Source organism: Bos taurus, chromosome 15 (assembly GCF_002263795.3).
Source record: "Bos taurus isolate L1 Dominette 01449 registration number 42190680 breed Hereford chromosome 15, ARS-UCD2.0, whole genome shotgun sequence".
In the NCBI taxonomy this organism is placed as follows: domain Eukaryota; kingdom Metazoa; phylum Chordata; class Mammalia; order Artiodactyla; family Bovidae; genus Bos; species Bos taurus.
The window spans coordinates 80,903,803-80,931,626 of record NC_037342.1 but is presented as its reverse complement, the minus strand read 5'-3'; the positions used below and the strand labels follow the sequence as shown (position 1 = coordinate 80,931,626).

Sequence of the window (27,824 nt, the reverse complement as noted above, 5' to 3'; positions counted from 1 at the left end):
TTATAGACATGAAAATAAAGGGTTCTGGCTGGCTTTTTGAGATGAGTGTCTAAGGGTGTCTTATTTAAATGAGGACACAGCCTTCTGCTTTCCACAGAAGAGAAGGCCCGTGTGTCCCTGTAGTCTGCCTTTCACAATCAATCAGCCACTGGCTCGCCTCTGGCTGCATCCAAAGGAGCTTTACCATCCAGAGAAGATTCTGTTAAGGGACTGAAGGCAAAAGTCAGAGCTCTCTAAACTCTGAAATTACAAGTTTTGGTCGTTACAAGACTTTTTTTCTGAAACATCCAATTAAATCACTGAAATAAAAACAGGATCTGTCTTAAGTGGTTCTCTTCACCACAGCCCTACTTAAGGATGGGCCCGGACCAGAAACACTTAGAAGGTCGTCCTTGTAACTTCCCATCAGAGGTCAGTCACCCTGCCTTAAGCGCACAAAACAACGCAAGTCGGCGGGGCTGGTTAGATCAGGATTTCTTTTTATTCCTTGTTGGTTTAAAATGGCTAATCAGAATAAAAAATAAAAGGGCCTCTGTCTGGAGGCTGGGGTCGCCCCTGTTTTTGAAGGTGAGAACCCAGGTATCCCCTCTACCCAGCACCATACTGAGGTGGGCAGGGGGGACCCCCAAGGGACAGCTGGAGGGGCCTAGGCCTGCCGCTCCTTCTCTCCATCCCGTTTTTGGCATGTGATGAGAAATATTGCTTTTTGGATTCTTCTTTCCCGGCCTTGGGTTTAAAAATGACGTTAACCATGTGAACGGGGGAGGAGGGCTTTGAGGGGCCCGCTAAAGAAGCCTGCTCTGCTCCCTCTCCCCCAAGAAGGGGGGCTACCCCAGTATTGTTGCTGGAGCTCCGCCAAGCCCTTCTGACCACCCCACCACCGCCACCAGTCAAGGGGCTGAGGCGCCCTCCTCCTCTGACAGACCCTGCCCTGCCTCTCCTCTCCCTGGGTGTCTCTCCTGAGCACCAGCACAGGGTGCTGTGTCCTTGGACGGGAGCTGGGACCAAGAGCGGGAGCCGTGGGGAAGAGGAAGACCTCAGGACGTCTCCCCTCTTCCGGCTGGTCTGAGGAACAGGAAGAGTAAGGGGCCCCGCACACACCTCCCTCCCTCATCTGCCCATCCCAGGATAGATATATAATTTCTTTGATATTTATAATATATATATATATATATATATATGTACACACACACCTGGTAACGCAGAAGAGGAAAAAAATAGAATCCGTAACAATAATAAAAAAAATTATTTCTGGTTTAAAAATGATCTGGTTCCCTCCAGGGCGAGCAATTGCACAAATGTCCACTGAGTCTGGTCCAGGGGGTGGGGGGGGGGGGTCTAGAAAGGTGAAGGGGGGTCGCCACCCCAGTCTCGGGGCCCCCACGCTCTGGCCCCCCAGCCCCCGCATCTTATGAAACGCCCCTCTTCCTCTCGGAATCGGCGGTTCACACATGGCCGTGCCGGGGAGGGGGCCTTTGGTGCAGGTGCAGAGGAGGGGGCCGGGCTCACACCGAGATCTCGTAGGTGGTGCCCCCCACCCCCGACACCTTCTTGACGCCTCCCCTCGTGGGGCTGCTGAGAGGTGGCTGGCCCGGGCCGGGGGGGGCTGAGCCTATGCTCTTGGGCTGTCCGTTGGATTTGCTGTAGGCGGTCTTGAGCTGTACTTCATCTCTGGGAAGTAAAGGAGAGCGGGGTCAGCGTACAACACGACACAGCAAAGGGATGCACTTTGAAACAGGTTGAGAGAAAACGCAGTGCTCTCTACATACACCTCGCTGACCCAAACACCCCCTTTCATTTTATTGCCCCGTTGACAAGCTCTCCCCTAATTATTCCTCCTCCCCAGGAGCAGCCACACTGCTCACTTCCTCTCCGGCAAACAAACTGCTTTTTAGGGAGATGAAACTAAGGGAAACGTCCTCTCCTCGGCCTTTCGAGAGGCGAGGCCCAGGGAGGAAGCAAGAGGAACGGGAAGGCAGGGCTCTCCCCAGGCAGGCCGAGCCGGGTCCGCGAGCTTCAGGAACCCCGAGGCCGCCTGCAGGCAGCGTACTGGAGCCAGGCCGAGGACACTTACTTGGGCGTCAGTAACGGCTGCAGGGCCACTTCCTCCGTCTCCGGGACGCCAGGGGGGGCCTTCTGGCTGCTGTAAGACACGGAGCGGCCCAGGTAGGGGGCGGGCAGGCCTGGTTCAGGGGAGGCGAGTCCCCGGCCCCTCAGCCCATCCGGCTTGCCGAACCGGGGGGCCACTGGGCGTGCCAGTGGCGTCTTGCCCAGGGGTGAGCGCTTGGAGTCGTCAGAGGAGGAACTGGTGCGCGGCGCGTGGCCCGAGCCGGGCGTGCACTGGACGCCCGAGTCCCCCAGGCCCGGCTCCTCCTCGCGGCCCGGCGGCGGTGACTGGCGCAGCAGCTTCTCACGTTCCTGCAGGGAGGCCACGATGTGGCGCGACAGGTTGTCGTAGCGGACGGGCGAGGGCTCGCGGGGCGCCGGGCCACCGGGCGCCAGGCGGGGGTGCCGCTCGGCCTCCCGCTGCTGGGCCAGCCGGGCCGACAGGAAGGGAGATGTGTAGCCCAGAGGCGGCTCTGGCTCCGGGCCCGCCTGCACAGACTCGAAATCGGGGCTGTCGGAGGGTGTGAGCAGGCTGTCGTAAGACAGGCTCCCGTTTCGCGTCTGGTTGGCCAGGCTCTTGTAGGAGGTGGAGGTCGTGCCCTCGGAGCGGATGGACTGCAGTGGGCCCAGCTCGAAGCCCGTGCCCTGGGCGGACTTGAGGCTGGAGGAGCGCGAGCCACTGGACAGCGGGTCAAAGGGGAAGCCTTTGCCCAAGGTGGGCGAGCGGAAGCTCTCAGGCTCCAGGCTTGGCTCCGAGCGGTAGCTGGGCTGGCGGCTGCTCTCTGCGATGGAGGGCGGCTCCTTCAGGCTGTCCCCGCGACTCAGCTGAGGGAGAAAGCAGAGCTGGCTCTAGCCACCCTTCCCGCCAGACGCAAGGCCCCGGAGCCCAAGGAGTCGTCAAAATCAGTGTGTGTCACGCACCAGCAACATGCTTAGAGTTCACCTGCATTCCCATGTTTAACCCCCGAGGCTCATCTCTGATTAGGAACAGCAGGAAGTGAGGCGCAGACAGGTTAAGGAGCGTCTGCAGCGGCGGAGCTGGGCTTTGAGCTCAGCTGAGGCTGTCCTCAGGGCCTCATGGATGGGGCCACAGGGGCCCCTCTGGGGTGAAGGACAGGCAGCAAGGAGACTCAGCACCACCAGTGCCGACAAGGAGCAATACGCCTTTGCTTCTCTTCTCTCCCTTTTGGTGCTTCCTCCCCTTCGCCCGTCCCCGTTTTCCCAGAATGGGTGGCCTACATTCCAGCCCTACTTCCTCGCGAGCACTCAGTACCTTGGCGCTGGATGAATGAGGCATGGCGGCTGATGCGCTGCTGCTGCTGTAGCCCGGCCGGTACTTGTACATGGTGGGTGTAGGGGGGCTGTCCTTGCCCAAGAGGCTGCTCTCTGCAGGAAAAGAGGCCCAGGGACATACACGAGTGTGCTGAAACCAAGACTACAGACTCAGCCAGCCCAGAACCAGAGTGAGTGAGTGCACACACACAGCTGGGCGTGCACTCTGGCGGCACACGCACGCAGCAGCCCCACCACGGCCCAAGCTCCGTGGGACCCCTCTCCCGCTGTCTGCAGAAGTGGTTCAAGCACCGCCTTCTGGGTTTTCTCAGTCACAGCGCAGCGGCCTCCCCCAGCCCTCGCCCGTGCCATCTCTGGAGTGATCTCACTCCTGCGGCCACACTCACCCTCATTAGTGGCCAAACTGAGGTGTGTCCGTAGCCCCGTGTAACGGCTCAGGTCCGGCTTAGGAGGTGGGGGCGGTTCTGCATCTGCTGACTGGCTTTCTGTTACCTCCAGGCTGCCTTTAGACTGGAGAAATGAGGCAGAAGGGAGGGTCAGGGCGACTCGAAGTACAAAATGGGGGGAAGGAGGGCGGGGGGCATCATCATGTGCTTCTCAACTAGGAAAGGAGAAACCAGTCACTCTGGGGACGGTGCTGGAGAGAGAGGTTTTCCTCAACAAGGGTTTCATTCTGGCATTATTTCCACCAACTACTTGTTGAGCTCCTGCCACCCGTAAGCTCTATGTTAAGTCCTAGAAAGGCTTGCGGAGGAATGGACTCAGTTTCTGTTAATGAACTTAAAATGCAATGGGAAAAGTAGTTACGTATTTAAGTAACTCCAAAACAAACCAGAAAGTGATAAATATGGTAAGAGATTTAAACAAAGCAAGCTTCCACCTCTGCCGTGGAGGCAGCTCCCCGAGGTGCCCGGCGTTACCCCCTGCTCCCCTACCTTAGTCCTCCTCAGCTCCCCCTGGATGCCATTGTCCATGATCTTCACGGTTATCTGACCGTCTGACACTTCGGGCCGAAGGAAGGGCGGTCTGATGACAATTGTCTTCTCTTTCTTTGGTCTCCCCAAATACCTGAGTGTTAGGAGTGAGAGGGCTTTTATTCAGTCATTTAAAAATATCTACTGGCTGCCGACCCTATGGAAAGCACTTTTACAGATACAAGAAGGAGTCCTAGCCGGCCAGGGCAAAGACCAGAATTGAACTGATTTCTCTGATTCTATGGAGTACAAGACCGACAGCAAGCCCAGGCCTCTGGGCTGACACAACCAGCTCGAGGCACGCTGGAGTAAATCTCATTCTCACCTCTCCAAAGGGAGTACCATCTAAAGAACGCACCAGACTCACAGGGTCTGAAGGTCGGCACTTCAGCACTTCCCGTTCTAGGAGAACCTGCCCTAAAAGGCAGACCCCCACACCAGAGCCAACCCAAAGACAACGGACGTGTGTGACCGAGGGTGAGCACTGGAGCACGGGGCAAGTGTACCTGGGCGCTGGCGAGCTGCAGAGAACACGGCTGACGTTGTTACAGCAGCCATTGGTGAAGGGGTTCACGCCTCCCCGGAACTTACCCGTGACCTGGACGGAGGAGAAAGGACCAGGTCAGTCAGACAAGGGCACCGTGACCTCCAGAAGCCAACACACCGTCGGCGACAACTTACTGTGCACCCACTACTGGGAGACCTAAGAATGAGTAACATACAATCCTGCGTGTATGTTACAAAGAAGCGCGTCTTTGTGGTGACTGCGAATGGGAACTCTAGTCGGGGTCGTCAGTTCCATTTCTAGGTCCATCTCACAGTAGCTACCTGACCCTAAACATCAGTTTCTTTATGGAAAGTGGGGATCTCTACGTACGAGTAAGCAAGTCCCATTAGCTACTACCACGTGCAGGGAAGGAACTACAAGCTTCCTGAGGGCCGGCCCAGGTCTTCACCGTTTCTACTGGCTCAGAGCCCAAAGCGTCCAGTACCGAGGACACAGTCTATAAATGCTTATTAACTAAGACATGGCTTGTTCCCATGCTTACATGAGGAACGTGGACACCTCATCACAAAAAGTATACGCTAATCCCTGGGCTGAGACACAAGCCTGCTTTCCCATCACGGCCTCCCATCACGTCTCCTCCTACCTGTTCATTGGTGGTGCGTCCCCTGGCCACCAGCACCACATGGAACCCCGTGAGGCCAGCGACCGGGATGAAGAACAAGCCAGCTACACACATCACGGCCATCCTGAAGCCAGCGGTCAAGGAGAGCAGAGCCCCATGGTCTGGCCCGCCCCGGGCCCTGCTGTGGCCGCCGTCCCTAGGACCCCCGCCACCGCAGACCCCCGCCCCGAGCAGTCCAGCGACCCACAGGCCTCAAAGGATACGTGACGGCCGTGCGGACCCCGGAGAGCTCCTCCATGTGGTAGAGGACGTAGAGGAGGCCGAAGCCAAACACGCCCGTGATGTGGGCCGTCAGGGAGAGGAGGAAGAGGAAGAAGTAACGGTAGTTCCGGCGGCCGATGCAGTTGTTCACCCAGGGGCAGTGGTGGTCGAACTCCTGCGGGTGGACAAGGCAGGCTGGGGCCACGGCAGACAGAACTAAACGCTGCTCTGAGCGATGTGTGGTCACGTTCACCATTTAGTTGCAAAATGTAAAAACAGGCCCCTGCAGCTTGTCTATCGCTCCGTAGGGCTTCCCAGGTGGGAGAGAATAGTAAAGGACCCGCCGGCCAAGGCAGCAGGCCTGAGAGACACACGTTCCACCCGGGGTCGGGAAGGCCCCCTGGAGAAGGAAATGGCAATCCACTCTAGCGTTCTTGCCTGGATCATCCCATGGGCAGAGGAGCCTGGGAGGCTACAGTCCAAAGGGCTGTACAGAATTGGAACGACTGAAGTGACTTAACACATCAATCTGTAACCAAGACCCTCCAGAGGTTGATCAAAGGCCAAGGCCATCTCTCACAGTTTATCCTATGGGACCAAGGAACTCTGACAGGCACAAATGTCAGAGGCTTGCAAATCCATTAAGATTTTTCTTTTCTTTTTTTTTAAAAAAAAAAAGGCTCAGAAAAAAAATCTAGTAGGCAACTGCTTATAGCCAAGTAAAAATGGACTGGGAAAAGGGTTAAAAATAAAAGACAAGGAATGCAGAAGGACAGAAAGAGAAATATAATTGTATAATTTGTTTTGTGTGTTTTTAACTTGAAAATTGCACATTTCTTTTTAAATTTTTATCTGAGTATAGCCGCTTTACCGTGCTGTCAGCTCCTGCTGTACAGCAAGCGCATCAGCCATGTGTAGCCATGGACCCCTTTGTGTGGACCCCTGCCCGCTGAGGTCACCACAGGGCACTGAGCTCCTTGTGCTGGATGGTGGGTTCTCATCAGTTACCTACTGTAAAAGGTGAACGAAGCAGCATGATGGCGTGGGAGACAGAGCGAACACGGAGCCAGGACAAAGAAGCGAGAAGCTGGGCCAGGGACGGAAGGCCAGAGCTCTGACTGGGGGTGGGAGAGCCTGTGCCTGCCCACTGGGGTACCGCCCGCAACAGGCCGCGCACAGGGCGCCTCTCACACGTATGTGGCTGCCAGCACTCTGGCAGAGCGAGAACAGCCCCAGGAGCCGCCCTGGGCCAGAGCCCACAGGACCCACCCCGATTCTTCGGGCAGGCCGCAGATGGCCTGGGCGTCCCGCCGGCGCTCACCTCCACGCAGTTGTCGCAGACGCTGCAGTGGGAACAGCGGGGAGGCCGGTAGAAGCGGCAGGTGGCGCACCATTTCATGCGCACCTGGATGCCCTTGATCTCCACGGTTTTGTAAAGGGGCGCCCGGAAGTCGTCTTCTTTGTCTTCATCCTCTTCAGCTGTAGAGAGGAAACGTTCCTGAAAACACGGCTGTGCCGCAACTGTACTAGGCACTGGGGACGCAGTGACACTGCCTTCAAGGAATGCAGTCTAATGAGAGGGAGGCCAGGGACCGGCAGCTTGACGCTTCGAGATCAGCTCTACATACACCACCGCGGAAATGAGGAAGTAATTTACACTGGGGAAAGCGGTTAAGAGGATGACTCAGAGGCGGCTCCGATACGGATAGGCTGGGATTCTTAGTTTACACATTATGAATATATTTCAAAAGAAATATATGACTTACATATCAAAGTACATATATAATGAGTCTGCATAAAAGCTCAATATTTACAAGTACACGACTGAACTACAGCAATCCAAACGGGGGAGGAACGAACTAGCATGAGCCTTCTCTCCATGCACAGCCCCTTGTCAAAGGCCTTCCCCTGATTCCCCATACCTGTCTGTACTGTTCTTGGTTCCAGACACTGTCTTTCCCTGAACGCCCTTTCAATTCTCAGCTATCAGAAACTCATACAGCAGAAAGCAATACAACACTGTGAATCAACTGTGACAATAAAAAACTCACCACCCCACTTCAAAACTGAAACATTATTTGCCTTCATCTACAGTAGGCAATTTTCATTAAATTATTAATCTAAAAAAAAAAAATACCTGTGGGAAAGAAAAATTAAATAAGTGATGGTGTAGTGATTATTAAAGTTTTCAAATTTACTGACTAAGGGAAATGCTAACAATGTAACTAAGTGAAAAAGGACAAGGTAAATTACTGTACAAACTAAAAGATCCCATTTTGAAAACAAAAATAGACACGCATGTATGTGCTACAGGTGTATGGTATGTATAAGCATTATATGTGTAAGTCTTCAAAATGCTGAGTGAAGGAAAACATATGACAATGTAACAGTAGTTATCCCTGGGCTGTGAAATTACAGGTGACATTTATCTATTTGATGGGCTTCCCTTATGACTCAGCCGGTAAAGAATCCACCTGCAATGAGGGAGACCTGGGTTCGATCCCTGGGTCAGGAGGATCCCCTGGAGAAGGGAAAGGCTCCCCACTCCAGTGTTCTGGCCTGGAGAGTTCCGTGGAGTCAGACACGACGGAGCGACTTTCACCATCTATTTTATACTTTCTACATTATGAAGGTTCTACTTGTTTAAAGGAAAAAATTCAAACGCTACTTATTTTGAAATAACTGATTCTTCCACACCGTCGTCTATCAGAAGTGAGCTCTTTCTCTTCTTACAGTTCTACAGTTTTTTGATTACTCTTAAAAGTCACCAGTGTATGTATCTATGTAAATGTCTTCCCTATCTTCCCTTCTAGACAGAGCTATTTGAAAGCAAGGACCTTAAAAAAAAAAATCGCAAATGACCATAATCATCAGTAAATATTTGCTAAATGACCATTAAACACTTGGTACAGCAGCCTTCCTTGGCGTTAGGATCTCAAAGCACCTCCTGGTACGCTCGCCTTTGACACAGAAGCCGCAGAGCACGGCGACACGGGCTTTGTGAGCGGTGAGTCTTAGACACGCCTCCCCACGCTGCAGCTGCTGCCCAACCCCAGCGTCTCTCTTGAGGCAACCGCAAGTGTGAGAGAAAGTTAGACGCCATCAGCAAAAACCGCCAGCAGCCACTCCTCCTACCTCATCCCAGCCATGCTGGGCCTCACTCTCGCCTCCTGTTCCAGAAACAGCCCAGCTCTGTGAGCAGCACCCTTCCGCCAGGAGAGGGGAAACGCTCTTCCTCCCGGTCACTCTTCAATTACCCACTTCCCTCAACTTCAGTCTCTCTCTCTTCTCTGGCTCCACCTCCTCATACTGCTGCTGCTGCTGCTAAGTCACTTCAGTCGTGTCCGACTCTGTGTGACCCCACAGACGGCAGCCCACCAGGCTCTCCCATCCCTGGGATTCTCCAGGCAAGGACACTGGAGTGGGTTGCCATTTCCTTCTCCACCTCCTCATGCTACCAGCATGCTAATGCCTTCTGTATCACAAAACAAACGAGACCCTTCCCTCTCACCGAAGACACTCCACCTTCTGCCTTCTCTGCTCAACTTCCTGAAAGAATAACCTTAATCCTCGAGGACGATGCTCCCTCATGTTCCATTCCCTGGCTTACGAACCACTGCAGTTTCGGTAACTTCACTGTCTCTCTCCCACATGCATAAACACACGATTAAAACTATTCTTGTTGGGAATTCCCTGGTGGTTCAGTGGTCAGGACTCGGCGCTTTCGCTGCTGGGGCTTGGGTTCAATCCCTGGTCAGGGAACTAAGATCCCCTAAGCTGCACAGCAGGACCAGAAAGTAAAGATTCCTGTGTGTGTGCTGTATCTTTTTGGCCATGCCATGAAGCTCTGCAATCTTGGTTTCCCAACCAGGGACCGACCCTGTGCCCCCTGCAGCGGACACGCAGAGTCTTAACTACTGAACAACAGGGGTGTCTCAAGCAATTCTTACTAAGATCACCAATTTCTTAATTACTAAAACAACGGGCAACTTGGAGTTCCCACACCGCTCAACTTCACTTCTGGTAACGCCAACCGTCAGCTGTGTCGTTAGCTCCCTGGGCTCCCACTTTGTGCATTTCTCCTCCTGCCTTCTCTTCTTGCCCAGCTCTCCTCAATGGCTCCTTCTCCTCTGCTCATTATTAATCGAGGCTGGTCAGGCTGACACGCGCTCCTTCCTAACCTCATTCTACTTTCTCTAGACAGCCTCACTCCTGCTGCTGACAGATCTACAAGACTGAGGACTCTGCCACGAGCCTCACTCCTCAGATGCGACCGGGTAAACTGCACCTGACGATCCACTGAAGTGAAGTGGAATGGAGTGAAAGTCGCTCAATCGTGTCTGACTCTTTGCAATGCCACGGACTATACAGTCCATGGAATTCTCCAGGCCAGAATACTGGAGCGGGTAGCCTGTCCCTTCTCCAGGGGATCTTCCCGACCTAGCAATTAAACTGGGGTCTCCTGCATTGCAGGTGGATTCTTTACCAACTGAGCTATGAGGGAAGCCAGAACGATCCATTAAGTATCCCAACGTGTCTAAGATGCTCTGTCTTCCCTCCAAAACTGCTCAACGTTCCTGTAACTTGGATCTGAGTTCATGAAAACCAGCATCCAACCTATCTTTCAAGTTAGGAATGGTGGAACCACCCTAGACAATTCCTTTACCCTCTCACTCTCACCTAATAAGTGATTAGTCGTGAAAAATTCTCCTGGGTCTAAATCTGTAAATCCAGCTTTGAATTCAAGTTCATCTGGTTTGCATTATTGCAGTAGCCTCCCAAAAGGTATCTATTTGTTCTTAAGAATTACTTTTGTGAAAGGAAATCTGATCCCATGATTCCTCTTGTTCAAGACCTCTTGCTGTCCAAAGGAAGAACTGTCATCTGTGCGACATACAGTCTTCCACCCTGGGCTCTGGTTTACCTCTGCCCCCTGGCCTGACCCTGCACTGTCTTCCACCCACCACATTCTGTGTTTCCCGGTCACAGTTCAGTCACACGCTGCTTCCTCTGCCTAAGTGCCCTTCCCTCCCATCCTCCACGTGGTAAGATCTTCTCTCCCCACCTCCAACAGCATTTCCCCAGTTTACCTGGGCAGGATAAGTGCACCCTTTCCAAGGTCCCACAGAACCTTGTTCATGCTTCCGTTACAGGTTGTATCACAGTGTTACTCTCTGATTTATCTTAGATATTATCAAAGCTAGCAATAATGCCCAACCCATACGCCTGAAATAAATTTCTGCTGAATGAGTAACTGAAAACCAGAGTTGACCCAAAGTGGATCACAGGCCTAGAAGTTATAAAACCTTGACATGCTTTTCACCATTAAACTACAGGAGTATCCCAAAACGCAAGACCCCGAAGGCCCCAGACCAATCGTTGTACGCCAAAACTCATTTTTCTCAAAGGCAGTTCCGAGAGAGAAGAGGGAGATCTTACCTCGAGGGAAGACCCCTGGGTCCATGAAGGTGGCCATGCTGAAATTGGCCAGCACAAAGAGAAACACCACCGCATTGTAGACGGGCACTGCAGGCGACACGGACAGGCTCAGCCCTGGACAGCTGCACAGATAATAAACAGAATGAGGGGCTGCCTCGACACTCAGGACAGCGGCTGTATAAAAAAACATAGGTGTGTGCGCCCCACACCTATATACACATCTCGTGTGGCTCACCTTCGCTGTCTCAAATTATCTTCATCCTCCCCAACAAGTGGGTCTAGTTTCCCAGGGAAATGCTCATTTTAGATCAAGGTACAAGACTCATAAGCCCTTGCACTGAAGTCTGTGTTCTTCAAATTCATTCCTAACCTGTGGATCGCCCACGTGTCATGGCCTCTGTCCTGACCTCCTCTTAACCAGGCCCAGGAGCAGGGACTAAGAATGTAACCGACACCAGCTGCAGTCCTGCTCTGGGACACCCCGAGGCCCCTGGCCCCCAGCCATGCCCCACTGACCCGCACGCTGGCCCAGAGCAGGGACCACCACCTGCCTCGCTGGCTCCAAATCACTCGCCACTGCTTAAAGTTTCTTCAGATCCATTATAGATACAAATCTGTATCAGATACTTCAGAGAATTCTATTCAACTAGAGGCTAGTTCTCAGGGTAAACAAAAGGAAACCACTCATAGATAAGGAAGGATACCAAGACCCTGAGATCAACAAATGAAGCAGAAGAGTGGAGGAGAAAAGAGAGAGAGAGAGAGAAGGTATCAGACCAAAGTGGCCCTAAATCCTGCAAGGAAAAGCAGCAGGCCACATGCATCGAGTACTCCAAGTTCAAACCACGAGAAGGCTTTAGGGAACTTCTCCTTGACACCAAGAGTGAGCTGGGCCTCAGCTTCCGTCAGGACAGAAGCCTCCGGAATGCAGCCCGCTCACCCTTCCCCAAGGGCGGTTCCTGCAAGTGTCAGGACAGCTGATGAGCTGCCTGCCGGGTCCCTGGTATCAAACGCCCTCTCTCCCGGCTCAGCTCAGAAGAACTTCCCACTACAAGACAGTGGCTGAACACCCTAATCTGCTCTGTGGCTGGGAACTTAATCTCCAGAATTAGGCCAGCATCTGTCCCTGTCCCCCTTCACCCAGAGCAGCCGGAAGGAGAGGAAGAGTTCGCTGAAGGAAAGGAAGAGGCGCCAGCAGGACAAGACTCCGGAGACTTAATCCACGGCAGGCCTGGATTCTGCGGAGAGCGGATCTGTCTCCAGCCGAACAACAAGCACAGCCCTGAGTGGTGATTCAGGACGTTCAAACGAACGGAGCTCCTCGGTGAGGAATAAACCAACGACAGGGCTTCCCTGGTGGCTCGGCAGTACAGAGTCCGCCGCAGACGCGAGAGACGTGGGTTCCATCCCTGGCTGGCAACATCCCCTGAAGGACGACATGGCAAACCATTCCAGGATGCCTGCCTGGGGAATCCCGTGGACAGAGGGGCCTGGCGAGCTACAGCCCACGAGGCTGCAAAAGACTCGGATGCGACTGAGCAACAACACAACATGACAGCAAGCTAACAATAAGAGGCCACGCTGGCGGTCACAGAGCCCCTCGCAAGCCTCCACCACCACCATTTACTCAAACTCCATTTACTGTCACAGAGCCCCTCCCAAGCCTCCACCACCACCATTGACTCAAACTCCATTTAGCCAATCACTAAAAAAGACTGAAGCAAACATTCACGATGTGCCAGGGTGTCTTAGGTAGTAACTACCAGTTAACTCTGCCTCTCTTGATGGGCCAGTACCTACTTGGGAGACAAAACCATGAAGCTAGAGCCAGGGCAGTGATTTCAAGGAAAAACAGACCTCCAGTAACGGCTCTAGTTTTATTCTGCCAAAGTCTCCTAGGAAGCCTCTTCCTCTGGGGGCTGATTCAAAAAAGTTGACCCCACACCTTGGCAGGGTTTGGGGTGGAACACAAGCAAGAAGGCAGAGTCTTCACACAGCCCCACCCAAAGCACGACCTCCTAGGCTCCTCTGAGGGAGGGAGAGAAACTGAAAACCAGTCATCCAGGTCAGAGCCCCTCCCTGCTTCTTAGCTGTCACTTCAATTTCCACCCAGGGAAGAGGAGAAAGGGTGACTCACTTGACTCCTACAGCCTGGGAAGATAATTAGAAGGGGAAAAGGAATTAAATCCTTAGAACACTGAGGTCTCTGTGATTTAAAAGTCTCATTCCTAGAACTGGCTACTGTGGCCTCTGGAGCTTCGGAAACAGTAAGGGTCCTTCCGTCTCTGAGTGCAGCTACAGTGGACAGGGACACGCCGGCCCCTGACAGAGGTCAGTCTTTCTGAGCCCATTCTTTCCTCAGTTTCTGCATTTCCAAACAAAGCAAATCGCTCCATTCCTAGGACATCCTGCCAACCACCAGCCCCTGGATAATGAACTTCGCCCCTTACAACCTTCTGGATATCAACCCCTCCCAGCTGAAGTGTATGACCCTAGAATCAAGTTCCCATCTCTGTTCCAAAATAAAAAACAAAAGTTCCAAAATAAAGCCGACCCCACTGTGGCAAGGATCTAGAAAGGACGCAAATAGCTGCACGGCACGGGCGAGCCCTGCTCCTAGATTCAAGTCAAAGACTACTGCTCCCAGCCTGAGCGCTCCAAGTCAGGCACCTCCCACCAAGGAGAGGCCTTGCGAGCAGCGCCTGCTCCTGCCATATCCCACATCCTGCCTGGCTCCAGGAGGGGCTTGCCATTGCCACAGTACTTCGCCAGATTCCTAGGTGACCCCCTCAAGTGGCCTGTCTCAATCTGCTGCCTTTGATGGGAGGAGGTGAGACCTGAGCTGAGGAGCTGTTGGGGCTCGTCCTCCGCCGAAGGCGGTAATCACAGAGCTCCGAGCGCAGGGAGTGGCGTCACTCAGAAGGCTGGCTGACTCACGGGTGAGACTCCCAGACCTACACCACCCCAGGGAGAACAGGTTCTTCTGCCCGCCGCTCCAGCACTCCTGTTTCCAAGGCCAAATAAAATTGGAGCTGCTGCTGCTGCTAAGTCACTTCAGTCATGTCCGACTCTGTGCGACCCCATAGACAGCAGCCCACCAGGCTCCCCTGTCCCTGGGAATTCTCCAGGCAAGAACACTGGAGTGGGTTGCCAATGCCTTCTCCAAAATTGGGAGGATGGGTTTCAATACTCACAGTACTGAAAATCTGTTCCCCAGCCCTAACTCTTCCATATATATATATATAATTAAATTCCTGGTGAAAAAACTAAAGTAGGAGTCAAGAAGCTTTGGATTTCAATCCTGTCTTCATCAATGCTTTGCTATTGTAGCCTTAGGTAATTTACAGGAAACTCTGCAAGCTTGTTACGTCAGCTACATCATACAGATATGAGAATGAAAGAGACAATGTCTGAGAAGAGCTTCCAATTCCTTTTAAACTAGCTGGCTTAGTATGAGGATTCACAAGATAGAAGCAGCAAACAAAACACATTATTAACCATCTCCATCATCATCAATTATCATTCCAGCCCCACCTCCCTCCCTAACTGCACTTCCTCGGTCTGGATATCAGATTCAAGAACACCACAGAGGTATTTGCTCCTAAAGCACAGGTCTATGCATTCCTGCCATGCCTAGCACCTACTCCGAGCGTATGCGGAGTGTTCCTTGGTGATGAGGCAAGCCTAGAAATAACATCCCACTTCTTGCCCGGGGGATCCTCAAGATTCCACGGAAAACAATCCCTTCCCTTCTAGGTGGGTAAATTTCTCAGGAAACACTGGATTTGTCCTGTCTTCTCCAGACTGTCAAGCAGCCGAGTACAAGATGCAGGACTTGGGCATGTATTCCTGGATGAGAAAACAACGTGGGAAGGAAAAGAACCACCACTGCTCAATTAATGCCCTACATCACGAGGCTGCTCCCACTCAAATCAGGTGCCAGCACCTCTGCAGTCATGAGAAAGAAACCCGGAGGGAGTCACCAAGCTTGCCCAGCTCAGCCGGTGAGACGCTGGAGGGGCGAGACGCAGAGACGGGAAAGGCGGAAGCTCCTCCACGGCTAGGGCCTTGGTAGGACCAGCACGGGTTTCTGGACAACCCTGACTTCCCTTCCTGCAGAGGATGACTCTCGGCCCAGACTTTACCCCCATGCCCGCCCCACCGGTTTTAGAAACAGACACCTCGGACACTGGCTGACATCCCACCACAGCTCAAGGAGGCTTTAGAGGATGCGATTCAGGGACTTATTTCTAATGGTATTGCTAGGAGCCCTAAGGAGGTCTCGGGGTCCCCAGGAAGGCAAAGAGGAGATACCCAGGGTCTGGGGCTCTATGTGCCAGCCTCTCTTGAACCAGAGCAGTCCTACCCTTACACTTTATATACTGGGTTCCACAGAAGAGCTCAGTGGGGAAAAAAAAAAAAAAGGGCATATTGCTTAAATAAACTCTCTAGGTCAACTTCCTCATTATACAGAGAAGACGGAGGCCCGCAGCAGCTAACCAACTTTACCAGAACCAGCTTCCCCAAACAAGGCTTATTCCTCTCCCCTGGAATTGCCCGCTGCCCATCACAAAAGCCAGCAAAGCCAGGTGGGGTCCAGGCCAGTGACCTTAAATGCAGGGTCTATTACCTAACCGGGACCGGGAGGTTCCTTTAGCAGGCCCCCGACTTCCCAAACAGTTGCAAGAGTAAAGAACCACAGGGTCCCCGATAGCTCCTGCTTGGTTTCAGTGCTGGACAAAGGCTGTAAACGAGAGGTCACGGGGGAGACCTCAGCAGTTCCAGGCGAGCTCCTCTGGAGCAGAACATCACGTCTTGCTGACCACACCCAACTGCTAATTTCTGCTCAACGCTTTCCCTGCTTGACAAAGAAACACGGAGGGTGAACTGTGCCTAGTTTCCACAAACTACACCTGCCAATCAAGAGGGCTCCTCCTCCTCCTCCCAGGCCTGTAGGCCCCAGAGGAGCTCTCACCTGGGGCCTGCCCTGATGTGAGAACAGCCAGCGGCAGCCGGGTGGGGGAGTAGGGTGGTGGCAGGGGCCAACTCGAGGCCCAGCAGGAGCTGGTTCCAGAAGAGCCTTCCTCCAGCCTATCTGAAAGCAGTCTTTTTCAGGTGTGTATGTTTTAAATGGAGCACTGAACCTCAGAAGGGCTGGGGCAGTTTGGGACAAGAGTGCTACCTCGAGCCAGGCACCCGCGTGCGCAGGCGCTGCGACGATCAGATGCAGAGGAGGAGAAGAGCACTGCAGAGGCCACGAGCACCAGGGCCCTGAGACAGACAGGGTGTCCATCACGTCCCCATGAGGCAGGCAGGGGCGAACCCGGAGCGCAAAGGCCAGCCAGACCCGCGTCCCGAGGAGACTGCCGGCGGAACTCGAGTGAAGTCTTAACGTGCTTCTCACTTAGGGTTAGAGGCAACAATGCAAGTAAGAGTCAAGCCTGTCCTCCAAAACCCTTTCTCCTGGAGCTGAGAGCGCAGGGAGTAAGGAGGGCCCCTGACTTTTCTGGCACCAGGCAACAGGAAAGTAGGTTAAACAGCTTCAACTATCAGTTGAGAAAATGCCTATGTCAGGACAACTCTTTGTGGCAAAACTGGTAGAACCAGCCAAACACTTCAATGGCTCCAGAGGAGCAAATTAAGACCGAAGATTCTGCTTGCCCCAACTCAGGAATGGATGGGTTGAAAGAGAAACCACAGAGCCAGTCCCCAATCTCTTCGCTTCCCAAAGGCTTTGCCTCTTAAAGGAAACGACTCCCTCTCCCATCAGGTGGGTGGAAGGGTGTCACATTAGTCTTGAACCTGCCCCTCCTAGCAGCGCCACAGCTGCAGCAAAGACACCGAGACCTCGTGTAAACACCCTCGGTAAAAACACCGACCCCACGCAGTGGCCGCGACGGCAGAACCCAAGCAAGCCTGACACCGAAGACTCAGCCCTCCTTTTTGGAAGGCAGGGTTGAACCCGAGGGACTCCACAGGCGTGCTCAGGCCGAAGGGCCAGGCCCAAAGACTCTGTGACCTGTCTGCTCTGCCAAGGGTGAGGTGGGAGGCGGGATGATGCTCAGACCTTAGACAACAGGTTCATCCTTCCCTTGTTTAAAAACCAAACAGAAAAACGCTGCATTTACTTTACTTCTGCATTATTACTCTTTTGGCCAAACAACCCAGTTTTGAGAATTCCTTTTGGCATCAGAAGCTCTATTTGGAGGGAGGTGGTTCCTTCCCTCCTATCACAGACTTTAATTTCTGTTCTACTTTCTCCCCATAACAGTAACTGCCCGCTTCAGTCATCCTTCAATGAGTCCAAACTGCTTTTATTCCCGATCACTCCAATTCATCTTCTTCTTGCCAGCCACCTCACACTGGCTCTAACCAGCACCCCACAATTAGGTTTGAGCCTGAATCACAGCCGAGTCAACACCCCAGAAAATCTAGCATGCTCTGATTGTTTCAAGAGCTACAACTAGAACACTAACTCAATGACTCAACAGTTTAAGGCTCAGAAGCCTGGTGTATGTTAAATTATAAACAGGTAACAGCAAATACGCTTGCCAGGTAGTCGGCAGCTCAAGTAACAGGGAAAAGAATGAAGACAAATCACTCAGATCCCCTCCAGTAACAAGCAGATGAACAAAGGCTGAATATCCTAAGTGGGAAGTCTTTCAACGCCAACTGCTTTTCCTAAAAGGACCATGGAATGGGAGAAATGCCTGCCATCCCCTTCAGCAGGAGCCGAAGTAAAGGAAGCCTTCTAGGACTCTCTTCTTGACCTGCTCTTTCCCAGTGGCCTTCACTTCTCCAGCTTCGACCCTAAGAAAACCAGGGCTTCCCCGGGGGCCGAGGGCCGAGGATTCAGTGCCTGTACCGTGGGGCCTGGGTTCGATCCCGGGCCAGGGAAACATCTTGCACGTCACACAGCACAGTTAAAACCACACCCACACCACAACGGAAACCATCTGAGCAACACTAAAGGCCAAAACCGTCTCAACTGCAGACCCTCTAAATCAAGTCTGAGATTATCCAGGACTCTGAGTCCCCACAATCGCAGGTCTGAGCTTCAGTGAACCTGGGGAAAAGCCACGACTACTTGACGAACCTTCCGTCGAGTCCAGTTCTCTCACAGAACTGACTGCTGAGGCTGCTTCATCCTCTCTGGTGACTCCCTCCCACCTCCTTTCTAGTTCAGAATCGTCTAATGATGAAAATGGGTAGGAAAAGAGGAAGACATCTGTGACTCCAGAGGAAGGGAGGCGGGGAAGGCAGAGGACCGAGCAGAGAGCCTTAACGCTTCTCACCACACCTCTGGGTTTCCCTTTACCTGTGTTAGACCTCAAACACTCCCAGTCACTCGGCGTTGCGAGTAAGGAGCCCAACTCAAGAGGAAACATACCGCCTCCCCTCCCCACCCCACACCACTGCTGGGAGGAAACTCACGTAAAGGCAAAGAAGAGGGTTGTGGCTCCCACTAAGAAGATGGCAGCTGCTGAGACGGGAACATACTTGCTGGGTTTGAACCTCTTTGCAGACTCTGCGGGCATGTTGGAGCTCTGCTGGGAGATCTGCCCTGCCGCATAGCACAGGCCCACACAGCGGCAGAACAGACCAGAACACGGGACAAGGGGAGGCCACGGAGAGCGGAGGACCGAGGAAACCAGGGACACAGAAAGCTTGGAACCACCACCCTTCCCCCTCCCAAATCAAAGCAAAGGTCAAGAGATCTCCAAGGAGGGAAAGCACATGGGAGGGGGAAAGGTGACTCCAGATGACGAAGAACCAGCTCCCCAGAGCAAGGCGGGAGGAGCGATTAAGAAACACAAGCGGTACAGCTTGAGACCCGGAGACACACAGGAGGCCGCACACATGCAGAGGGCCGCAGGTAGAGAGCACGGGCGGCTGGGCAGGCCGGGCAACAGCGCATGGAGGGAGGCAGGTCCTCCGCAGGGAAGGAGGGGAGGAGGCGGGGGAGCACGGAACACCTCTCGCGAGGAAAAGTCTTCCGAGGAGACACCAGGACCACCTCACTCCCACCGGAGGGTGAGCGGCCCCCGAGAGAGGTGCCCTGTGTTTCTACTTCAATCCAAGAAGGGACCTGGGGCCCCTTCCAGCTTTAAAGAGAACTGCCGTCACTGCAGTCCTTGTCCCTCTCAGGCGGTTTTCTCCACGCCACCACTCCCACACCTGGACTTCAGGCCTTGTCGTCTGGCAGTGGCAGTCGTGGTTTAATTTTATTTACTTTCTCTTGATGGCTAAAGCTGGGCAGCAGCTGTTACAAGGTTGAGTTGTAAATCCTTTTCTTTGAAGGGGGGAGGGAAAACAGAGCCGAGGGTGTGCACGGGCGCAAGCCTGTCCGTCTTCAGTCTCTTCTCGTTACTCCCAAACCCTTCAAGGGCTCCGTTTCCTGCAGAGTTCATGCAAAACTGAAGGGAAACACAAAATTCCCGAAGCCATGTTCTTCCCAATAAGCAAAATAAAATGAAGAAAATCAATTCCACTTGATGATATGTTTGGAAGGTCACTGTGGATGAAAGCAAAATTCCCAAGAGGTCCCTGTTTCCAGGTTAGTCAGTGTCTCTGATCTTCTTTAATCTTGGGCTTTCTGGATACAGAGTTCAACTAGGTTATGGTGCCTCACCTGGAGAAAAACAAATACCTTGATCAGAGAAATGTTTTCACGGCATTTCTTAGGAACACTGAGGCTAAAACCCCATAAGGTATCCTATTAAAATGTGCCCTCTGAAAGAAGATGATTTTCTACTTCACTATGTGTATGTGGGAAGGACTCCGAACTGGGAGGACAGTGGGCTCGAATTCTTCCCTCTTCCAAGCGCTCTTCATTTTGAAGAAAGAAAACCATGGCTTCACCTGGCCTAAGAGCATCAGAGAACTAGCTCTCGGCACAGAGGGGGCCCGTCCCACCTGACACCAATGGCAGTAACAAATACCAAGAATATCAAAATCGGAAAACAAACAACAGCACAGCAGAGAAGGGCGGTCCTAGAAAAGAGACTGCCCTTTGAACAAAGAGAATATTTATTGCTACAATGAAAAAAGTAGGACAAAATTAGGACAGTCAGGCTCATTTCCTTTCTATGTCTCTCTCGCTCTTATCCTTCTATGATTTTAGTCACAACCTTAAGAGAGGCAAAAGCTGAATTTCTGGTCTTCTGAAATAACTCACGAAAGGACCTGGATGAGAAATGTCCCTGCACTGAAAGGTGAGATGCCCTCTAGGAGAAACTGAGGCAACCAGAGGGGCTGGTCTTTCTCTTCCCAAGTCAACAGTTTTCTGCTCCTATACTGGCCTAATAGGAAGTCAAGGGACCCCACCTTCCCTGATATGATTAAGAATAGCAATTATTTCTGTTGATGGTAGTAGCAAAATAACACTTTGCATTGTATGGGATGCTTTTCATCTAGTGATGTCAAAGCACTTAACTCACATTATCTGATGACACAGTTCCTTATCCCACTCCATAAAACTGAAGGTTAGAGAATGCCTGAAGCCGTCTACTAAGCAGTCAGGTTCAGAACTCACAGTTCACAGGCCCCCTCTGCCAAAGCAAACCTTTCCTACCTTTCTCATCTACTACACCACCTGTCTGCTGAAGACAACTTGGAATCTGCAGACCAAACATTTTACTTAAGGTTTGTTTTTTTTTTCCCCCATCCAAGAGGTGTGGTATCTCCCTAATACCAAAGACAGAGATGAAAATATCAGAAGTTTTGAATAGTGAAATATGAATGTACCCTGGAATCCATCACTTCCTCCTTTCTATGGCATAGGAGACAAATCTTCCTTCAAGATGCGCTCATGCGCTTTCTCACTCACACACATAAAATGTTGTTTTAGAGGGCCACACAGCATTATTAGAATAGAATGATTCCTACAGGAATCAAAGCCAAACTTTCTGAATTTAGGCCTCAGTAACTTTGTTAACAGCAAAGAGCAAATTCTTAGTTTGCACACAGTACTATTAAACTTTTCCCTCAAAGCCTCAAAGATTGGAGAAGATAGAAAATTGCACTGCTTATATTTTATCTAGGGTAGGATATCATTTAGATACCATATGTTATTTCAGATTATATTTTTCTGACAGGAAAAAAGTCACGTGGGCTAGTATTGCCAAAGTAATTCAGAGTCATAAAAGGCCAGGCCATTTGGGGAGGACAGTACTGGGAAACAAAAGTGATCAGCCTAAGATATTTAGAGGATATATATTAGAAGTGACAAGACAAAACCTAAGGAGACACTGGGTCTACTAAAGACACACCAGGTCAGAGCAGAAGGATGTTCTGTGAGTAACCGAGATGAGACTGCAGCGTGAGTGTGGTTCAGCAGAACCAGCAGTCTGGACCCACACTAGTATGACCAAGGTGGACAGGCACGTGTGTGACACCGCCAGGCAGAGTACTCTACGGAAGGCGACCACGTATACTGTGCTGTTTCAAGGCAAGTACCTCCTTAAAGGGGTGAATGGACAGGACAGCAAGACTGAGGGCACAAGTCCTGTTTGTTAAGATAAAGTGGTGTAACAGTATAATACTGCAAATCCGAATACAAAGTTATCAGTACGTCTGGAATAATCCACACGTCAAGATACCCGCTGAACAGCCAAAGAGGGGTTTAATATGGGTGTGATCTTTATAAACCGAGGTAGCAAGGTACCTGGCCATACTAATCTTGTATTAGGTGGGTTTTAACGACTAGGTGATACTGACTACTCTGTAGAGATTTAATATTGTACAAAGGGATCCCGGGATTAAAAAATAATAGGGGAGGCGAATATAAGGTCAACCTAGACAAGATGGCAATACCCAAGAATCGAAAACGCCAAGGCAGAGACGCTGTCTAGAGGATAACATATATCTGATCCCAAACCTCCTTCCAGAACTTTTACTTCTCATTTCGACGTCTCCATTTGGCCAGGTCGGTAAACACTTTCAACCTTCCTGCCCCACAGGATTCCTATAGGCAAAATAATGGCCAGTGCAGTGGAGCTCCCACTTGTGAAAAGTACAAAGTACTGGGAGCAGGGAGCTCCAGGCTGGTGGGGGTAGGGATGGAAGCGGGCGGATGCGAGGGGACAGGTAACAGGATGAGGCTTGGACCACAACAAGGGTCGGTAGAGCGGGGAGAGGGACTCGAGCCGCAGGGAGAGAGCGGAGCCCAGTGCCCACCCCGGGGCCGGGACGCCGAGGGTCGCCGTCCGGGGCAGGATCGGCCCACAAGGAGGACCGGGTCGGCGGCCGCAGGGGCCCGGGTCCCCTCACGACCCGGCCCTGAGGGAAACCCCGGCCTCTGCCGGTCGCTCTTCTCCGGGGCCCGAGGGTCCGGCCGCGGCCGGAGGACCCGGCCCGGACACGGAGCGGGGACTCCCACCGCCTCCCCTCCTCGGTCCCCCTTCCCTAGAGGTCATGCTCCCCTCCCACCCCCGGACCCCGCACTTCCGCTTCCGCAGAGGCCAGCGGCCCCGGCACTCACCCGCGGCCAGCTCCGCGTCGCCGCCGCCGCCGCCGCCTCCCGGCAGTGCCGTCCGGCCTCTGAGAGGCAGCGCGCGGCCCCCGCACGCTCCGCGCCCGCCCCGCGACGCGCGCGCCCGCCCGGCGACGCTCGCCTTCCAGCCGGCGCGCGGCCGTTGCCCTCAGGGCCGGGTCGCCCGCCCTCTCCGCGCTCCCATTGGCTCCAGGCGCCGGGCGCGCGCGTTGCGTCTCGCGCGGGGCGCGTTTCTCTCATTCATGCGGCTCACGCCGCCGCGCCCGCCCCCGCGCGCGCTCCCATTCACCGTGCGGCCCCCACCCCCACGCCTCCCTAGGGCGTGCGCGCTCACCCCGGCGACCGCGGCGACCTCGCGGCCTGATTGGCTGCGGGAGCAGAGCGCCGCGCCACGCGAGAACACACGAGAGCGCGCGCGCGCAGGGCCGTCGGGCTTCGCCGGCGACTGCCCGGGGAGGGTCGGCGTACTGCGCGGGAGTCAGAAATGGGGGAATGGTCGGGCAAGTAGGTCCCCTTTTCCTGCGTCCCGCTTTCCGCCCCTCCCGTATAGACGCAGAAAGCCTCAGAAGCAAAATATAGTTATATGTGTCTTCTGAAAGTTCTCAAGAACAAGCCGCCACCCTCCCGTATTCCCCAAACCCCCCCACCTCAATAACTGTGGTACCAGCCAGACAGGCTTCTGAGGTAACCAATCACCCTCGGGCCCTGGCGTCTTCCTGTTTCAGCCCCTCCGTGCATTGGCCAACCCCCGGCCACCCCGCCCCTTTTTGATGGCGAAAACTTTATTTAAAAAATCGATGTCACCGTCCCCAGTCCGCGAGTTCCCCGGTACCAGCAGAGGTGCAGGATGATGGCAAGGCCTGGGCTGTCGCTTGTGCCTGGAGGGTCTGCCGCGACTGGAAGACTCAGTTTAGAGGACGAGTTAGTTAGTGTTAGTCACTCAGTCCTGTCCGACTCTTTGTGACCCCCATGGACCCCTCCAGGCTCCCCTGTCCATGGGATTCTCCAGGCCAGAATACTGGAGTGGGCAGCCGTTCCCTTCCCCAGGGGATTTTCCCTTCCCAGGGATCGAACCCAGGACTCCCAAGGATTCTTTACCAGCTAAGCCACCAGGGAAACCCATGAATACTGGAGTGGGTAACCTATCCCTTCTCCAACGGCTCTTCTGACCCAGCAATCGAACCGGGGTCTCGTGCATTGCAGGCGGATTCTTCACCAGCTGAGCTACCAAGAAGGGCGAAGCTCCAGCCAAAGATCCGGAGAGAAGAGAGAGGAGAGCCGGCAACAGCCTTGGGGCCCCAGGGCCACCCGTGGGAGGGGACGCCGGGAGTGCGCGCGGAGGCAGCAGCGGTCCCTGGAGTAAGAGTTTCAGTTCAGTTCATTCACTCAGTCGTGTCCAACTCTTTGCGACCCCATGGACTGTAGCCCACTAGGCTCCTCTGTCCATGGAATTCTCCAGGCAAGAATACTGGAGTGAGTAAGCCCTTCCCTTCTCCAGGGGATCTTCCTGACCCAGGAATCAAACCGAGGTCTCCCACATTGCAGGCACATTCTTTACCATCTGACCCACCAGAGATATGTGTATATGTATAACTCACTTTGCTGTACACCTGAAACTCGGTTCAGTTCAGTTCAGTCTCTCAGTCATGTTAGACACTGCCCCAATGGATGGCAGCACACCAGGCCTCCCTGTCCATCACCAACTCCCGGAGTCCACCCAAACCCATGTCCATTGAGTCGGTGATGCCATCCAACCATTTCATCCTCTGTCGTCCCCTTCTCCTCCTGCCCTCAATCTTTCCCAGCATCAGGGTCTTTTCCAATGAATCAGTTCTTCACATCAGGTGGCCAGAGTATTGGAGTTTCAGCTTCAGCATCAGTCCTTCCAATGAACACCCAGGACTGATCTCCTTTAGGATGGACTGGTTGGGCCTCGCTTAATTGCCTTAGTGTTTCGCTGTAGCACAGGGGCTGGACGACCCCACGCCTAACCTTGGGCAGTCCGGAAATACAGGCCAAAGGAAGGAAAAGGTTCTCCAGAAGGTGCTGCCCATGGCAAGCTGCTGGCCAGTTCTGCCTAGATCTCAGCACCATGGTTTGCCCTATTTACTCCTACACAGCTGTGAACCCAAGAGCAAGGCCCAGTGTTCTCTCCTGATTTAGCTCAAGGCCATTTTCTGCTCTGGCTATTACATAATAGTCTTTCAAAAAAGTGTTCCACCAGCCAGTTCTCTGAAGCCAAGGTTTCTCACCTGTGAAGTGTGATTCTAAATCCTGCTGTCTGTCCTCGGCTTTGGTGTCACATGTTGCTGCTTTAACTGCTCTGATGTTTAGAAGCTGAGCGGCAAGGGAAGGAGAAGGCCTGCCTTCTGTTTTCTGAGGTCTAGCCTAGTTCCTTTTCTGGCATGGCATGTGTCAACAGGCTGTAGTTCATTCTGGCTAAAGGCTTCATCTACCATTTCTTGCAACACACTGGAGAGTTCTCTTAATGACTGTGTACTTTTTAAAAATGCAAAGTTTTTAAACTTTCTACCTTAGGGTAGGTAAAGTTAAGGTGTTATTAGAGATAAAATTTGTTATTTGTAGAGGCTTTCCTATTTGTAAAACAGCTTAATTTGTTTCCTTAGGGAAAGATAAAATTTCATTTATCTGTATTTTTCTTGGGTTTGTTGTCATTATTTTTTGGCTGTGTGGCACACCTTGCAGAATTCTGGTTCCCCAGTCAGGGACCGGGCCTGTGCCCCCTGCACTGGAAGTACAGGGTCTTGACCACTGAACAGTCAGGGAAGTCCCTTTTCTTGGACTTTTAAGACTTCATTTCTCCAAGTTCACAAATTAGGCATTTTCCTTTTCCCACTTTCAACAGTCTAAGAACCTATAAATTGTTTTGTCTCTTGGCTAGACAGTGCTAAATGGGAATGAGCATTGGACAGCCCACTGACCAGCCACATACACTGAACTCCCCTAGGACACTGGATTACTGAACACCAAGCTCTTAGCTAGATGAGTACTGACAGTGGCATAAACTATCCCAGGGTTTAGAGAGAGATTCCATTTTCTTTTCCAATTTTCCTTAGAATTGTGCAAGATATTTCCTGGAAAGGATGTTTAATAGAACACAAGATTTAAATTGATAGCCACTTCTGAAAAGTATTGCAAAATCTAGACTAAAACAATGAGATATCCAGACCACCAAACTTCACGTAAATTACTTTGCTATGTATGTCAAGCAATACCTCATAGTTTCTCCTGGTGTAGTTTATCGGTATTTTCAAAGTATCTGTACTTTTTTATCCTCTCTCCCAAAGTGTCCTCAACCTCAGATCCAATCTAGATGCCCAAGTAAAAAATGTGGGTATCATTTTTGATATCCACAATCATATCACCTTTGATTCCACGTGCTTTTCCGTACCACCCCCATCAGCAAGTCCTGTCAGTTTTACCTCTGAAATCTCCCGAGGCAATCTACTCAACTCTCTCTGCTGCCCTCTTCTGAATCATTAATTCTCACGCTGACCCTACCTCAAAAGTCCAACTTGTGTTCTTGCTTCTTTTCTTGCCTCTATAATCCATTTTTTGCCCAGCAGAAATCTTTTCAATGTAAATTAAAACATGCCATTCCTGTGTTCAACCACCTGCAATGGTATGAATTTTTGTGCCCCGCCTCCCCGCAATTATGTTGAAATCCCCAATATTAGATGAAACCTTTGAAAGACGCTTAGATCATGAATGTAGACCTTCATGAATGGGATTAGTGCTTTTATAAACAAGGCTCCAGAGAGTTCCCTGCCCCTCTCACTCTGTGAGGACACAGTTGAAGCAGGTAATCTGCAACTTGGAAGAGAGCCCTTGGCAGAATGTGACTATGCTTGGTTCCTTGATTTTGGCCTTTCCAGCCTTCAGAAATCTGACCATTTTCAGATGTTTGTAAGCTACCCAGTCCGTGTTTTTGTTGTTGTTCAGTCCCTAAATCATGTCTGATTCTCACAATCCCATGGGCTGCAGCACACCAGGCTCCTCTGTCCTTGACTATCTCCCAAGAGCATGCTCAATTTCATGTCCATTGAGTGAGTGGGTAGGTGATGGTATCTGACCATCTCATCCTCTGCCACCCTCTTCTTCCTTTTCCTTCAATGTTTTCCAGCATCAGGGTCCTTCCAATGAGTCAACTCTTCGCATCAGATGGCCAAAGTATTGGAGCTTCTTACCTCTCTCCCATCGTTTCCCACTCTTCTTGGATTACAAAAGCCCTACACTATCTGGTCTTTGCTGCCTCCCACCCCGGCCTGAGTTTTTCCCTCTCCCCTTGATTTGCTATGTCACTCCCACCATGCTGGCCTTTCCCTTCATCCAACACACTCAGCTTGCTCCTTTTAGGGTTTTACACTGCTTCCTCCACCAGGAAGATTCTGTCCCCATTGCACACAGCCATTCAGGTCTTAACTCAAAACGTGTGCTCAGAAGAGGCCTTTCCTGACCACCTGATTTAAAAAGCCTCCGGGCCGCTCCGCCTCCTATGGCCCAATCTTAAGCCTCTCTGCACAGCACCTCACTTTTTATGTTTACTGTAAGCTCTGCAAGACTCTGTCCATCTCATTCCCCCATCTAGAAAGGTCCCTGTCACACAGTAGGTGCATGATAAAAATTTGTGAAAAGAATCAATGGATAAGGTCATCATGATACTTATTCAATAATACAAGTCCAAACTAGGGAAACCAATTGTTTGCAAGAGATCAAAGAGATGGGCTGTCCCGGCTTATCACCTGGAAGCTCAAATGTATTTTTTGACTTGGGATCTGATTCCAATTAAACAGACAACAGGACAGAGAGCAGAGAGCTGTAGCTGAGAGAAAACGAGCTATCTCTGGATAATATCCAATCTGAAATCTCACCCCAAGTTTACCACCATCTGTTTAGTTCCTTATATTAAACCCATCACTGACAACAGATTTAGGATCTATTCACCCAAGTGCAGAGGAAAAGGAAACCCATCATAAATATTCACCTGCTTAGCTCACAGGTGGGCTCTTGGCTTTCTTCTTCTCTAGGCATTCAGTAATACATCATTCCAATAATATTTCTACAATGCTTAGGGGGAAAAAACCCAAGCTTTAAAAAATGATACCA

At 52.0% G+C, this 27,824-nt stretch overlaps 2 protein-coding genes across 5 annotated transcripts; one reads left to right on the top strand and one right to left on the bottom strand.

Moving 5' to 3' along the window:
• Positions 1–457: 457 nt before the first annotated feature.
• On the bottom strand, positions 458–22,746 carry ZDHHC5 (zinc finger DHHC-type palmitoyltransferase 5). 3 transcript variants are annotated; one of them, XM_024975334.2, is made up of 12 exons: positions 22,686–22,746; positions 18,638–19,835; positions 11,204–11,325; positions 7,086–7,243; positions 5,767–5,939; positions 5,525–5,627; positions 4,880–4,971; positions 4,335–4,467; positions 3,786–3,909; positions 3,380–3,492; positions 2,075–2,931; positions 458–1,671 (listed from the first exon to the last, which is right to left on the bottom strand). In XM_024975334.2, exons 2-12 carry the CDS (start codon positions 18,739–18,741, stop codon positions 1,506–1,508), a joined length of 2,145 nt encoding a protein of 714 aa, XP_024831102.1. In that variant the 5' UTR covers positions 18,742–19,835; positions 22,686–22,746; the 3' UTR covers positions 458–1,505. The 3 variants fall into 3 exon arrangements, with proteins under 3 accessions (XP_024831102.1, XP_005201016.1, NP_001179692.1); XM_005200959.4 differs by lacking the exon at positions 22,686–22,746 and adding an exon at positions 22,083–22,450; NM_001192763.3 differs by lacking the exon at positions 22,686–22,746 and having other exon boundaries at positions 460–1,671; positions 18,638–18,741.
• LOC112441555 (basic proline-rich protein-like) lies at positions 22,552–27,809 on the top strand. 2 transcript variants are annotated; one of them, XR_009490728.1, is made up of 2 exons: positions 22,552–23,628; positions 23,901–27,809. XR_009490728.1 is itself a non-coding variant. In XM_024975610.2 (2 exons), exons 1-2 carry the CDS (start codon positions 22,619–22,621, stop codon positions 23,918–23,920), a joined length of 603 nt encoding a protein of 200 aa, XP_024831378.2. In that variant the 5' UTR covers positions 22,552–22,618; the 3' UTR covers positions 23,921–27,809. The 2 variants fall into 2 exon arrangements, 1 of the variants encoding a protein (XP_024831378.2); XM_024975610.2 differs by having other exon boundaries at positions 22,552–23,201.
• Positions 27,810–27,824: the final 15 nt, after the last annotated feature.

Bases quoted from the DNA above. Each gene is read 5' to 3' on its own strand.
- ZDHHC5 (XM_024975334.2), bottom strand. From the start codon at position 18,741: ATGCCCGCAGAGTCTGCAAAGAGGTTCAAACCCAGCAAGTATGTTCCC. The intron at 7,244-11,203 runs GTAAGATCTCCC...TCCTCTCTACAG, and splicing joins CCCAGGGGTCTTCCCTCGAG to CTGAAGAGGATGAAGACAAA. The intron at 4,468-4,879 runs GTACACTTGCCC...CCTAACACTCAG, and splicing joins TGCAGCTCGCCAGCGCCCAG to GTATTTGGGGAGACCAAAGA.
- LOC112441555 (XM_024975610.2), top strand. From the start codon at position 22,619: ATGCTCCCCTCCCACCCCCGGACCCCGCACTTCCGCTTCCGCAGAGGC. The intron at 23,202-23,900 runs GTAGGTCCCCTT...CGTGCATTGCAG, and splicing joins ATGGGGGAATGGTCGGGCAA to GCGGATTCTTCACCAGCTGA.